General features: G+C 46.9%; 1 protein-coding gene across 1 annotated transcript in view; it reads left to right on the top strand.

The window, feature by feature from the left end:
• LOC135011288 (minor histocompatibility antigen H13-like) overlaps positions 1-15,122 on the top strand; it is a gene marked incomplete at its 5' end in the record, with an annotated part of 32,321 nt that extends 17,199 nt beyond the window's left edge. The window contains 2 exons of the mRNA XM_063952446.1: positions 10,627-10,712; positions 14,807-15,122. Of these exons, the coding sequence (XP_063808516.1) occupies positions 10,627-10,712; positions 14,807-14,873 (153 nt within the window). The remainder of the gene's footprint in view (positions 1-10,626; positions 10,713-14,806) is intronic.
• Between the last annotated feature and the right edge of the window lie 360 nt (positions 15,123-15,482).

Genomic DNA, 15,482 nt, shown 5'->3' with positions numbered 1-15,482 from the left:
AATTTAGGCATGCTGCATATAATTTTAATCAGCAGAGTCTTATTTGTCCTATTCGCATTGTTTTGCGTGACTAGATTGGCTGTTTAATGTGCAGGGAGGCTAGATGTAAGTGGACACATCTGTATATTTGCTACATACAATTTGACCCATAGCGGTCTTGTATAACTAGTAGCTATTTGGCTGTTATGGAAGTATGAGGGAGATGTATCAAAGCTTGGAGAGAGATAACGTACCAACCAATTGGCTCCTAAATGTCATTTTTCAAACATGGCCTGTAAAGTGACAATTAGGAGCTGATTGGTTGGTACATTATCTCGCTACAAGCTAGAGAGCCAGAAGTTTTCCAATCCTCTTTAAGATCAACAGTTTATTTAGTAACAGGGCTTAATTCAGAAGCGTTTGCAATGCAGCTATTGTACGCAAATTGGCCAATGTTTTCTTACTGCGCATGTGTCTGAGCCGCAGTGCGTACGCTCAGTGAGTGAAATGCAATTGCGGTCACACTGAGGAATTAGTCGCAAAGTGAGTGACAGGAAGATGGCGTTTGGCTGGTAACTGGGAGTGATTGGGTAAACGCTGGCGTGTCATGGCCATTCAGATGGCGTTTTATGGGCGTGCATAAAACTTGCTACTTGATTTTCCCTCTGCCTCCCTGGAGAGCAGCTTAGCCTGCACATTTACAGAGGCATTCAAACTCTTGAGACATGACCCGATTTGCGACGATGGTTCTGATGTATTGGACATAATGCCATCGGATGAAAATGATGCAACAGCAGTGGGCGTCCCTATGCTTAAGTTACCTTCTGCCCATGTTAGCATATAATCGCTATTGCGTACGGCAAAAGAAAGCAACAGCAGAAGCAAGAAAAACTGCACCTGAATTATGCCCATAGTGCTGTAAGCATTCTCTTGCACTAACAGTTGTAAAATGATATTTCTCTAACGTCCTAGAGGATGCTGGGGACTCCGTAAGGACCATGGGGAATAGACGGGCTCCGCAGGAGATAGGGCACTTTAAGAAAGACTTTGGATTCTGGGTGTGCCCTGGCTCCTCCCTCTATGCCCCTCCTCCAGAGCTCAGTTTTAGACTGTGCCCAGAGGAGAATGGGTGCACTGCAGGGAGCTCTCCTGAGTTTCCTGTTTAGAAAGCATTTTTGTTAGGATTTTTTCTCTTTTTCAGGGAGCACTGCTGGCAGCAGACTCCCTGCATCGAGGGACTGAGGAGAGAGGAGCAGACCTACTTAAATGTTAGGCTCTGCTTCCTCGGCTACTGGACACCATTAGCTCCAGAGGGAATGAACACAGGTTCGTCCTGGGCGTTCACCCCAGAGCCGCGCCGCCATTCTCCTCACAGAGCCAGAAGAAACGAAGACAGAAGACGTCTCAGGCGGCAGAAGCCGCTTCACAGAGGTAACGCACAGCACTGCAGCTGTGCGCCATTGCTCCACTACACCTCACACACTCCGGTCACTGTAAGGGTGCAGGACGCAGGGGGAGGGGGGGCGCCCTGGGCAGCAATATAAACCTCTTTTTGGCAAAAGTATAGCATATATACAGCTGGACACTGTATATATGCATGAGCCCCCGCCAATTTTACACTTTTAGCGGGACTGAAGCCCGCTGCCGAAGGGGCGGGGCTTCTCCCTCAGCACTCACCAGCGCCATGTTTTTCTCCACAGCACCGCTGAGAGGAAGCTCCCCGGACTCTCCCCTGCTTATACCACGGTAGAAGAGAGGGTTTTAAAGAAGAGGGGGGCACATAATTTGGCGCAGATAATAATAACAGCGCTACTGGCTAAACATTAAATTGCTGTGTTTTTTCCTGGGTCATATAGCGCTGGGGTGTGTGCTGGCATACTCTCTCTCTGTCTCTCCAAAGGGCCTTGTGGGGGAACTGTCTTCAGAAGAGCATTCCCTGAGTGTGTGGTGTGTCGGTACGTGTGTGTCGACATGTCTGAGGTAAAAGGCTCTCCTAAGGAGGAGATGGAGCAAGTGTGTGTGTGGTGTCTCCGTCGACAACGCCGACACCTGTTTGGATATGTAAAATTAAGTGCTAAGGTAAATTTATTGCACAAAAGATTAGAGACCTTCAGAGTCTCACAACACTCACTATCCAAAATAATAGACACTGATATCAACACGGAGTCTGACTCCAGTGTCGACTACGATAATGCAAAGTACAGCCAAAACTGGCAGAAAAGTATTCAATGTATGATTATTGTAATAAAAGATGTTTTGCATATCACTGATGACTCATCTGTCCCTGACACGAGGGTACACATGTTTAAGGGGAAGAAAGCTGAGGTAAATTTCCCTCCTCTCATGAAGAAAAAGAGCGGGAATCTCCAGACAAGAAACTGCAGATTCCCACATAGAATTCTCAGGGAGTATCCTTTCCCTACTAGGGCCAGGATACGATGGGAATCTTCCCCTAGGGTTGACAAGGCATTGTCACGTTTACCCAAAAGGTAGCGCTGACTTAACAGCTATCCTCAGGGATCCTGCAGATAGCATGCAGTAAAAGTACTTTGAAGTCCATTTACACACATTCTGGTACACTACTCAGACCGGCGATTGTGTCGGCATGGGTTTTTAGCGCTGTAGCAGCGTGGACAGATACCTTATCAGCGGAAATTGAAACCCTAGATAAGGATACCATGTTATGGACTCTAGAGTGTGTGTGTGTGTGTGTGTGTGTGTGTGTATATATATTTCTCTAACGTCCTAAGTGGATGCTGGGGACTCCGTCAGGACCATGGGAATAGCGGCTCCGCAGGAGACAGGGCACAAAAATAAAGCTTTAGGATTAGGTGGTGTGTACTGGCTCCTCCCCCTATGACCCTCCTCCAAGCCCCAGTTAGGTTTTTGTGCCCGTCCGAGCAGGGTGCAATCTAGGTGGCTCTCCTAAAGAGCTGCTTAGAAATTGCACTCTGGCATCGAGAGTAAATGCGATGTCCATATCTGCCAGAAGGAGTTTATGGACGCGACAGTGGTCAGGGGATGCGGATTCCAAACGACATATGGAAGTATTGCCGTATAAAGGGGAGGAATTATTTGGCGTCGGTCTATCGGATCTGGTGGCCACGGCAACGGCCGGAAAATCCACCTTTTTACCTCAGACCCCCTCCCAACAGAAAAAGACACCGTCTTTTCAGCCGCAGTCCTTTCGGTCCTATAAGAACAAGCGGACAAAAGGACAGTCATATCTGCCTCGGGGCAGAGGAAGGGGTAAGAGAGGGCAGCAAGCAGCCCCTGCCCAGGAACAGAAGCCCTCTCAGGGTTCTGCAAAGCCCTCAGCATGACGCTGGGGCCTTACAAGCGGACTCAGGAGCGGTGGGGGGTCGACTCAAGAATTTCAGCGCACAGTGGGCTTGCTCACAGGTGGACCCCTGGATCCTGCAGGTAGTATCTCAGGGTTACAGGTTGGAATTCAAGAAGTCTCCCCCTCGCAGGTTCCTAAAGTCTGCTTTGCCAACGTCTCCCTCAGACAGGGCGACGGTATTGGAAGCCATTCACAAGCTGTTTTCTCAGCAGGTGATAGTCAAGGTACCCCTCCTACAACAGGGAAAGGGGTATTACTCCATGCTATTTGTGGTACCGAAGCCGGACGGCTCGGTAAGACCTATTCTAAATCTGAAATCTTTGAACCTGTACATACAAAAATTCAAGTTCAAGATGGAGTCACTCAGAGCAGTGATAGCGAATCTGGAAGAAGGGGACTTTATGGTGTCCCTGGACATAAAGGATGCTTACCTGCATGTCCCAATTTGCCCTTCACATCAAGGGTACCTCAGGTTCGTGGTGCAAAACTGTCATTATCAGTTTCAGACGCTGCCGTTTGGATTGTCCACGGCACCTCGGGTCTTTACCAAGGTAATGGCCGAAATGATGATTCTTCTGCGAAGAAGAGGCGTATTAATTATCCCTTACTTGGACGATCTCCGGATAAGGACAAGGTCCAGAGAACAGCTGGAGGACGGAGTAGCACTAACCCGACTAGTGCTGCAACAACACGGGTGGATTCTGAATTTTCCAAAATCTCAGTTGACCCCGACGACACGTCTGCTGTTCCTGGGAATGATTCTGGACACGGTTCAGAAAAAGGTGTTTCTTCCGGAGGAGAAAGCCAGGGAGTTATCCGAACTTGTCAGGAACCTCCTAAAACCAGGGAAAGTGTCTGTGCATCAATGCACAAGAGTCCTGGGAAAGATGGTGGCTTCTTACGAAGCGATTCCATTCGGCAGATTCCACGCACAAACTTTTCAGTGGGATCTGCTGGACAAATGGTCCGGATCACATCTGCAGATGCATCAGCGGATAACCTTATCGCCACGGACAAGGGTGTCTCTTCTGTGGTGGTTGCAGAGTGCTCATCTGTTAGAGGGCCGCAGATTCGGCATACAGGACTGGGTCCTGGTGACCACGGATGCCAGTCTGAGAGGCTGGGGAGCGGTCACACAGGGAAGAAACTTCCAGGGAGTATGGTCAAGCCTGGAGATGTCTCTTCACATAAATATACTGGAGCTAAGAGCGATTTACAATGCTCTAAGTCTGGCAAAACCCCTGCTTCAGGGTCAGCCGGTGTTGATCCAGTCGGACAACATCACGGCAGTCGCCCACGTAAACAGACAGGGCGGCACAAGAAGCAAGACAGCAATGGCAGAAGCTGCAAGGATTTTTCGCTGGGCGGAAGATCATGTGATAGCACTGTCAGCAGTATTCATTCCGGGAGTGGACAACTGGGAAGCAGACTTCCTCAGCAGACACGATCTACACCCGGGAGAGTGGGGACTTCATCCAGAAGTCTTCCACATGATTGTGAACCGTTGGGAAAAACCAATGGTGGATATGATGGCGTCCCGCCTCAACAAAAAACTGGACAGGTATTGCGCCAGGTCAAGAGACCCTCAGGCAATAGCTGTGGACGCTCTGGTAACACCGTGGGTGTTCCAGTCAGTGTATGTGTTCCCTCCTCTGCCTCTCATACCAAAAGTACTGAGAATTATACGGCAAAAGGGAGTAAGAACGATACTAGTGGCTCCGGATTGGCCAAGAAGAACTTGGTACCCGGAACTTCAAGAGATGCTCACGGAGGATCCGTGGCCTCTACCTCTAAGACGGGACCTGCTTCAGCAGGGACCGTGTCTATTCCAAGACTTACCGCGGCTGCGTTTGACGGCATGGCGGTTGAACGCCGAATTCTAAGGGAAAAAGGCATTCCGGAAGAGGTCATTCCTACACTGGTAAAAGCCAGGAAGGAGGTGACTGCACAACATTATCACCGCATTTGGAGAAAATATGTTGCGTGGTGTGAGGCCAGGAAGGCCCTCACGGAGGAATTTCAACTGGGTCGATTCCTACATTTCCTGCAAACAGGATTGTCTATGGGCCTCAAATTGGGGTCCATTAAGGTTCAAATTTCGGCCCTGTCGATTTTCTTCCAGAAAGAATTGGCTTCAGTTCCTGAAGTCCAGACTTTTGTAAAAGGAGTACTACATATACAGCCCCCGGTTGTGCCCCCAGTGGCACCGTGGGATCTTAATGTAGTCTTGGATTTTCTCAAATCCCATTGGTTTGAGCCGCTCAAATCGGTGGAGTTGAAGTATCTTACATGGAAAGTAACCATGCTACTGGCCCTGGCTTCAGCCAGGAGAGTATCAGAATTGGCGGCTTTATCATATAAGAGCCCATATCTGATTTTCCATACGGACAGGGCAGAACTGCGGACGCGTCCTCATTTTCTGCCTAAGGTGGTGTCAGCGTTTCACCTGAACCAGCCTATTGTGGTGCCTGCGGCTACTAACGATTTGGAGGATTCCAAGTTGTTGGACGTGGTCAGGGCATTGAAAATATATATTTCAAGAACGGCGGGAGTCAGAAAGTCTGACTCACTGTTTATATTGTATGCACCCAACAAGATGGGTGCTCCTGCTTCTAAGCAGACGATTGCTCGTTGGATTTGTAGCACAATTCAACTTGCACATTCTGTGGCAGGCTTGCCACAACCTAAATCTGTCAAGGCCCATTCCACAAGGAAAGTGGGCTCATCCTGGGCGGCTGCCCGGGGGGTCTCGGCATTACAACTCTGCCGAGCTGCTACTTGGTCAGGGGCAAACACGTTTGCAAAATTCTACAAATTTGATACCCTGGCTGAGGAGGACCTTGAGTTCTCTCATTCGGTGCTGCAGAGTCATCCGCACTCTCCCGCCCGTTTAGGAGCTTTGGTATAATCCCCATGGTCCTGACGGAGTCCCCAGCATCCACTTAGGACGTTAGAGAAAATAAGAATTTACTTACCGATAATTCTATTTCTCGTAGTCCGTAGTGGATGCTGGGCGCCCATCCCAAGTGCGGATTGTCTGCAATACTTGTACATAGTTATTGTTACAAACAAATTCGGGTTGTTATTGTTGTGAGCCGTCTGTTCAGAGGCTCCTACGTTTGTCATACTGTTAACTGGGTTCAGATCACAAGTTATACGGTGTGATTGGTGTGGCTGGTATGAGTCTTACCCGGGATTCAATATCCTTCCTTATTGTGTACGCACGTCCGGGCACAGTATCCTAACTGAGGCTTGGAGGAGGGTCATAGGGGGAGGAGCCAGTACACACCACCTAATCCTAAAGCTTTATTTTTGTGCCCTGTCTCCTGCGGAGCCGCTATTCCCATGGTCCTGACGGAGTCCCCAGCATCCACTACGGACTACGAGAAATAGAATTATCGGTAAGTAAATTCTTATTGTATATATATATATATATATATATATATATATATATATATAATGCTGTCTTGTATATAAGACATGCCCAAAGAGACATTAGTCTACTGAGTTCTAGAGTCAACGCTATGTCGATTTCTGCTAGACGTGTCCTGTGGAACATACAATGGACAGGTGATGCCGACTAAAAGGGGCATATGGAGGTTTTACCTTACAAGGCAGAGGAATTGTGTGGAGAAGGGCTCTCGGACCTGGTCTCCACAGCTATAGCTGGTGATTCGGATCTTTTGTCTTATATTTCCTCACAGCCTAAGAAAGCACGACATTCTCAAATGGCGTGTTTTTCGTCGCAGAAAAACAAGAAAGTACGAGGAGCGTCCTTTCTTACCAGAAGTCAGGGCACAGATAGTTCCCAGGAACAGAAGTCCTCCCCGGCCTCTACTACATCCACCGCATGACGCTGGAGCTCCGCTAAGGGAGTACGTCCCAGTGGGAGCGCGTCTTCGACTCTTCAGCCACATCTGAATTCACTCACAGGTGTATCCCGGGGCAATAAAAATTGTTTCTCAGGGTTACAAGCTGGAATTCGAAAGGTGCCTCCTCGCCAGTTTTCCTTATCGGACCTACCGGCTTCTCCCCCAGAAAGGGGGATAATATCAAATACAATTCACACATTGTATCTCCAACAGGTGGTGCTCAAGGTTCCCCTCCTGCAACAAGGAAGGGGATATTACTCAACCTTGGCTGTTGTCCCGAAACCGTACGGTTCGGTCAGACCTATTTTAAAATTAAAATCTCTGAACCTATACTGGAAAAGGTTCAAATTTAAAGTGGAATCGCTCAGAACGATACTCGCCAGCCTGGAAGGGGGGGATTTTAGGGTGTAGCTAGACATAAAGGCTGCATACCTTCATGTTCCCATTTATCCACCCCATCAGGCGTACCGGAGAATTGCGGTACAGTATTGTCATTACCAATTTCAGGGTAATTGGCGCAAATGATGGTGCTCCTACGCAAGCAAGGAGTCACAGTTATCCCATACTTGGACGATCTCCTGATAAGGGCGAGATCAAAAGAGCAGTTGTTGAACAGCGTGTCACTTTCGCTGAAGGTGTCACAGCAACACGGCTGGATTCTCAATATCCCGAAGTCACAGTTGGTTCCTATGACTCGTCTGCCCTTCTTGGGTATGATTCTGGATACGAACCAGAAATGGGTTTACCTTCAGATAGAGAAGGCCCAGGAACTCATGACTCTGGTCAGGAACCTATTGAAACCAAGACAGGTGTCAGTGCATCACTGCACTCGAGTCCAGGGAAAGACATTCCCTTCGGAAGGTTCCATGCAAGGACTTTCAAATGGGACCTACTGGACAAGTGGTCCGGGTCACATCTACAGATTCATCAGTTGATCACCCTATCCCCCAGGGCCAGGGTATCTCTCCTGTGGTGGCTGCAGAGTGCTCACCTTCTATAGGGCCGCAGGTTCGGCATTCAGGACTGGATCCTGGTGACCAGGGACGCGAGTCTTCGAGGTTGGGGAGCAGTCACACAGGGAAGAAATTTCCAAGGTCTTTGGTCAAGTCCAGAGCCTGGTCTTCACATCAACATCTTGGAACTAAGGGCCATATACAACGCCCTACGTCAAGCGGAGACCTTACTTCGCGACCAACCGGTTCTGATCCAGTCAGACAACGTCACGGCAGTAGCTCATGTAAACCGCCAAGGCGGCACAAGGAGCAGAGTGGCGATGGCGGAAGCCACCAGAATTCTTCGCTGGGCGGAGAATCATGTAAGCGCACTGTCAGCAGTGTTCATTCCGGGAGTGGACAGCTGGGAAGCAGACTTACTCAGCAGACACGACCTACATCCTAGAGAGTGGGGACTTCATCAGGAAGTCTTCGCACAGATTGCAAGTCGGTGGGGATTGCCACAGATAGAGATGATGGCGTCCCGCCTCAACAAAAAGCTACAGAGGTATTGCGCCAGGTCAAGAGACCCTCAGGCGGTAGCGGTAGACGCCCTTGTGACACCGTGGGTGTTCCAGTCAGTCTATGTATTTCCTCTTCTTCCTCTCATACCCAAGGTATTGAGAATAATAAGAAAAAGAGGAGTGAGAACAATCCTCATTGTTCCAGATTGGCCACGAAGGACCTGGTATCCGGATCTGCAGGAAATGCTTACAGAAGATCCGTGGCCTCTTCCTCTAAGACAGGACCTGTTGCAACAGGGGCCATGTCTGTTCCAAGACTTACCGAGGCTGCGTTTGACGGCATGGCGGTTGAACGCTGGATCCTAGCGAAAAAAGGCATTCCGGTTGAGGTCATTCCTACGCTGATAAAGGCTAGGAAGGACGTGACGTCTAAACATTATCACCGTATATGGCGAAAATATGTCTCTTGGTGTGAGGCCAGGAATGCTCCTACGGAAGAATTCCATCTGGGCCGTTTCCTTCGCTTCCTACAAACTGGAGTGAATTTGGGCCTAAAATTAGGGTTCAGATTTCGGCCTTGTCCATTTTCTTTCAGAAGGAGTTGGCTTCTCTCCCTGAAGTACAAACGTTTGTGAAGGGAGTACTGCATATTCAGCCTCCTTTTGTACCTTCCGGTGGCGTTTTGGGACCTTAACGTGGTGTTAAGTTTCCTTAAGTCACACTGGTGTGAACCACTTAAGACGGTGGAGTTGAAATATCTCACCTGGAAAGTGGTCATGTTATTAGCCTTGGCTTCAGCTAGGCGAGTGTCGGAATTAGCGGCTTTGTCACATAAAAGCCCCTATCTGGTTTTCCATATGGATAGAGCAGAATTGCAGACCCGTCCTCAGTTCCTGCCAAAAGTGGTTTCATCCTTTCATATGAACCAACCTATTGTGGTACCTGTGGCTACACATGACTTGGAGGATTCAGTCCCTTGATGTGGTCAGGGTTTTGAAAATGTATGTAGCCAGAACGGCTAGGGTCAGGAAAACAGAAGCACTGTTTGTCCTGTATGCAGCCAACAAGATTGGTGACTCTGCTTCAAAGCAGACTATTGCTCGCTGGCTCTGTAACACGATTCAGCAGGCGCATTCTACGGCAGGATTGCCGTTACCTAAATCGGTCAAGACCATTCCACTAGGAAAGTGGGCTCTTTTTGGGCGGCTGCCCGAGGGGTCTCGGCACTACAGCTGTGCCGAGCTGCTACTTGGTCGGGATCAAACACTTTTGCAAAGTTCTATAAGTTTGATACGCTGGCTGAGGAGGACCTCCTGTTTGCTCAATTGGTGCTGCAGTCATCCGCACTCTCCCGCCCGTTTGGGAGTTTTGGTATAATCCCCATGGTCCTTACGGAGTCCCCAGCATCCTCTAGGACGTTAGAGAAAATAGGATTTTACTTACCGGTAAATCTATTTCTCGTAGTCCGTAGTGGATGCTGGGCGCCCGTCCCAAGTGCGGACTTCTTCTGCAATACTTGTATATAGTTATTGCTTAAGTAAGGGTTATGTTATAGCTTTATCGGTTTGAACCTAGGCTATGTTGTTCATGCTGTTAACTGGATAGTTATCACAGGTTGTACGGTGTGATTGGTGTGGCTGGTATAAATCTTGCCCTTAGATTAACTAAAATCCTTTCCCCGTACTGTCCGTCTCCTCCGGGCACAGTTTCCCTAACTGAGGTCTGGAGGGGCATAGAGGGAGGAGCCAGTGCACACCCAGAATCCAAAGTCTTTCTTAAAGTGCCCTATCTCCTGCGGAGCCCGTCTATTCCCCATGGTCCTTACGGAGTCCCCAGCATCCTCTACGGACTACGAGAAATAGATTTACCGGTAAGTAAAATCTTATTTTCATTGGTTGTTCAAGGTTACAGTATGTTATTGAATAAATGCCAATATTTCTACTTACCCGAGTTGTGTGTTGTCTGTTGTTGCACAGCCGGCGCTCCTTTATCTAGTCCCAGCCTGTATCGGATTTCCTCTGCTTGTGGCGCTGGTAAAAGGAGAGATCACAGAGATGTTCAGGTGAGTAAGCCTTGCAGGGAAGGCTGCATGTGGGGAGGGGGTGTAGAGTAGAGTTGTAGGGGCAGTCTTGGAAACTTTCTTCACATGTTTCTACCTCCTTTTTTTTTTCTTCTCTTCTTTCTTTTTCTCTACCCACATCTTTCCCCGCTCTACATTTATTTTCTATTTTACCTTTTTGTTTCTTTTTACTCACCTGCTTCCACCCCTCATTATGTTCCATTGTATTGTTCCTATTTTGTACTGCTCCTGCCCCACATATTGCTGCTGCCTTTGTTACTGTCATTTGCACATTCCACTCCATTTTAAATTCTCTACCCTTTTCTTTTCTATTCTGACTTTACATTGCTGGTTCATTCCCTGTCCTTTTGTTGTCTGTTTCTGATAATTTTTTGTACACTGTCTTACCCTCCAATGTGTGGAACTGCATTGTATCCCATCCGCCTATTCTTGTCTATAAATACTTCTTACCTGTTCCCCTTTTCTCTATGGCCATGCCTGTCCCCTAACTCTACCATTCTTACGTGTGTGTGTCCGTGTCTTGTCCCTGACATGTCTTTTTCCTGTTTTTGTGGTCACCTCTTGTCCCCTACCTATTCACATACTGTATGTATGGCCATGTCTCTTCCCTTCCCTGCACACCTCTTTTGCCTGTGGCCACATTTCATCCCCCTCCTATGTACTCTTCTGTTTTTGGCCATATCTATACCTCTTCCTCTGTGTGTGTGTGTGTGTGTGTGTGTGTGTGTGTGTGTGTGTGTGTGTGTGTTTGTGTTTGTTTGTCCCTTTCCATTAACCTATTTTGTATATGTGACTGTGTCCCAATTCCCGACACCCCCTCACACCTAAACCTATTCCCTTCCTGTACATTACTCTTGCTGTATCCCTCCTACCCTCAACTCTCCAACAGCTATGAGTCCTCTGCGGAAATTCTACCTCACACTCCACGCCTATCTCACTTTCCGGTGGTCTCTGGATCTCCTGCTAGCCTGGCTGAATCCATGCAACAAAAACCTTGTTCCCCCCGCCGCAGGCGGCAGCTCAACCCCAGCTCCATGTGAAGGGTCCCACTCATGTATGCATATGGACAAGTGCTACCCACCTCCAGCCAAGAGCCCCTACCCACCTGCCATCCAATAAACTCTTACTCTTCTGTCATAATCCTATTATTACATGTATCCAGTGGACGCTAACGCCATGGATTGGATGTTATGACTAATTTTACATTATAGGTGACACATAGCACGGATTCCACAATGCCATGTAGTGGATGAGGGATTTCCTTTTCAAGTACACAGCTCCTAGCCTCTCCAAAATAATGGGCAAGTGCTGCTGGAATAAAAGACTATCTCTCCGCTGGTGGAGGGATAATTATTGTGCTTGGTAATTTTTCCTACAGTCTATATGGAACTACAGCTTACACTCACACGGTGGAATGGACACTAACTAACCAGTGCAGAAATTAGATTACCTGTAAATGAAACTTATTGCATACTGACAGAGGTGCGGTGAACCAGTGTTCCTTAGAATGGGTAGTTCTATGATTAACATTGATAGGCTGAATACCCACACAATAGCTGCCTCTATTGGCTGAAGGCAAACAGGTGCACTTAGAACAGAGGGGCAGATGTATTAACCTGGAGAAGGCATAAGGAAGTGATAAACCAGTGATAAGTGCAAAGTGATAAACAGACCAGCCAATGAGCTACAATATGCAAATTGACAGTTAGGTTCTGATTGGCTGGTGCATTTATCTCCTTGCACATATCACTGGTTTATCACTTCCTTATGCCTTCTTCAGGTTAATACAGAGCTGGCCAAACCGGTCCTCGAGATCTACCAACAGTTCACATTTTCCAGACCACCTGGCTAGTGCACAGGTGTAGTCATTACTAATTAAGATGTGCTGCATTCATTCCTAACTGACAGTTCTACAGATTCCAGGAGGCCTGGAAAATATGAACTGTTGGTAGATCTCGAGGACCGGTTTGGCCAGCCCTGGGTTAATACATCTGCCCCAGAATCCCATAGATCACTTCATTTATGATAATTTGATAGCTTCTGAAGTTACTGAATATGAAAGAACTAATAGTGACATCACAAAATGATATAACCTTATTTCAGATCTTGGTTCTATTTTATGTGCAGAGTTGCTTTTTTTTATGGAGGTGGGGGGGGGGGGGGGTTCTTTGGGGGTTTTGGGTTTTGTTTTTGTTTTTTTCACTCCCTTTTCCTGACTGTGGCTTTTTTGGAACCACCAAAAAAGGAGGAACCATCCTTAGAGGTCATTCCTATTCCCTACAAAGTTTTTGTGAGTCCAAATAAGTGTAAAGCTATGCCACACTTATGGTACCAATGACTTGTGGTTTTTGTTTGCATACCCATAGGGCTGCAAGCAAAAATCTGCGAGTCATGCACATAAAGGGGCCACGAGGGATGTTAGTTTGGGTTCCATTGCCAGTGTCTTCACACCGTGACAACAGCACCTTACACCCTTAGTGGGGAATTGGATTGACCCATAAGCTCAAACTAGCTGATTGCACAAGATATTAGTTGCAAAACAAATGACGTTAAGGCAAACCCTTGGTTGGTGGTATTGAGTGCAGACAGTAGAGCTGAACTCACTACATTACATGTTATTATAATAAGTAAATGCAGATTTATCTTGGTGCAAATTCTTTAGACACATTAGGGGGGAATATAATTGTTGGTGATGTCTGCAGTCAGCGCAGTGGGGACAGTTGAAGCTCCAGCACCTGATGGACAATAATATTGCCAGTTACCCCTCACAGCCCATAGAGGTGTGCAGGAAAATGAGCACTGTGCGGCTACCAGAATTCTTGGCAATGGGGGTAATTCCAAGTTGATCGCAGCAGGAAATTATTTTAGCAGTTGGGCAAAACCATGTGCACTGCAGGGGGGGGCAGATATAACATGTGCAGAGATAGTTAGATTTGGGTGGGTTATTTTGTTTCTGTGCAGGGTAAATACTGGCTGCTTTATTTTTACACTGCAAATTAGATTGCAGATTGAGCACACCACACCCAAATCTAACTCTCTCTGCACATGTTAAATCTGCCCCCCCCCCAGTGCACATGGTTTTGCCCAACTGCTAAAAATTTTCCTGCTGCGATCAACTTGGAATTACCCCCAATGTTTGCAGCTTGGTGAGCTTCATTAGATTCACACCCTTTTCCCAAGAGAGGTAAAAAGTGAAGAGGAATGACTTTCTCTATGAACATCGTAATATCTGGGTCCACGTTTCCTCCTATACTAGGTCTGTTCAGGCCTGATAATGAGTTCTGCTGTGTCCAACCTAAGTATAGCTCTATAGCCAATGCAATGCATAGATAATATTACAAGCAAATAAAAAAAATGGGCAGTTGTCCATTCTAATATACAGCTAATGTTTAACAAACGTATATTACTGTTTATCTCTGCTTCCTATGGGCTTAAGTACAATTCTTGTAACAAGCGGTTTTCAACATTGCTGTTTTCAGTAGTGGAAAAGGGTCAAGCCTATTGTAGCTTAAAAGTGCAAGAACTTTCATACTCTCAAAACTATTTCCTGTCCTTCCCGAACAACCTCTGATGGTACCCAATTACATTGAAGTCTGTGGCTGTTAATGTTTTACAGAGCCTAATTGTAAAAATCTTCAGAGTTTATTGGATCTTTAGGGTGGTGCAGGTCCTATCCAGGTCACTTTGTTAAATTCAGTTGGGTTCTACTTCAGATAGTATTTTCTCTTTAAAAACAGATTTTGTAAGTGGTTATCAACCATAAGACATCAGAGCAAGATCATGCAAACATTTTATCAGCTAGGGATACATGAATTGATTTAGTGATCGTCCGCTTTCCTCTGTCTGTTTACTGGAATGTTTACACTTACATTTGTGAATGTTAAAATATGTTTTATGTATTGGACCTTGTCCTTTCAAATGTTACTGTCCCTTGAATAGTGATTGTAAGCTATGAGTTGGTGTAGGGACCAGTTTCTACTACATGTTGTCCTTGGATGGTTTGGTGGGGTTTAGGTGGCAATGAGTGGGCAGGATGCTTTGTTAGGTACATTATAATTTGCCACCCTTTCTTCCAGATACGAGGAGCAGCCGAGGAATGCATCTGAAGACCAAAAGGATGAGACAGACAAAAAAGAGGACTGATAATTCCATGTATTGGGGGAGGGGTAAAAATCTATGGGAGATGACGAGCACTGTCCCCTTATTACTGCTCCCCCCCCCCCCCCCCCCCCCCACTCAAACTCTGCAATATGTGTGTGTGAACAGCTTATGCTCCTTCTCCATCGTCCGTTGTGTGCGTACATATGTGCCTGTCAAGTGTCACTGGGCTGGTATTTTTATATTCTGTATGGTGGATTGCTTTCTATGGTATTAAATCGTCAATGAAGATGACATTTGTGCTCCAATTCTTCAGAGAAAGACAAGTTTCAAAGATTCATGTTGTACTGTGTGTATAATCTACAACTGTACTGTCAGGGCAGCGTTGTGGGTACACAACCATACTGTACGTCCCACGTTTTATGTACAAAGACTACAGCTATCCTATGAGTCTTGCACTGTGAATACCGAGCCTTCTAATGACCTGACAGTGTGTCAGTGTAACGCAGTATAGAAAAAATGCTGTTGTACTGCCAATATGCAGATCTAATGCCTTGTTAGTCTCACGGTGGGAATACCCACTATAGCTGTGCAATTGTGATGTCTTTCTCACTATTTATTCTGCGGTCCCTACACACACTGAACAATCTGGTT

This window comes from Pseudophryne corroboree, unplaced genomic scaffold (assembly GCF_028390025.1).
Source record: "Pseudophryne corroboree isolate aPseCor3 unplaced genomic scaffold, aPseCor3.hap2 scaffold_2410, whole genome shotgun sequence".
NCBI lineage: Eukaryota > Metazoa > Chordata > Amphibia > Anura > Myobatrachidae > Pseudophryne > Pseudophryne corroboree.
The sequence above is the reverse complement of the archived record's forward strand: the minus strand, read 5'-3'. Positions and strand labels throughout refer to the sequence as shown.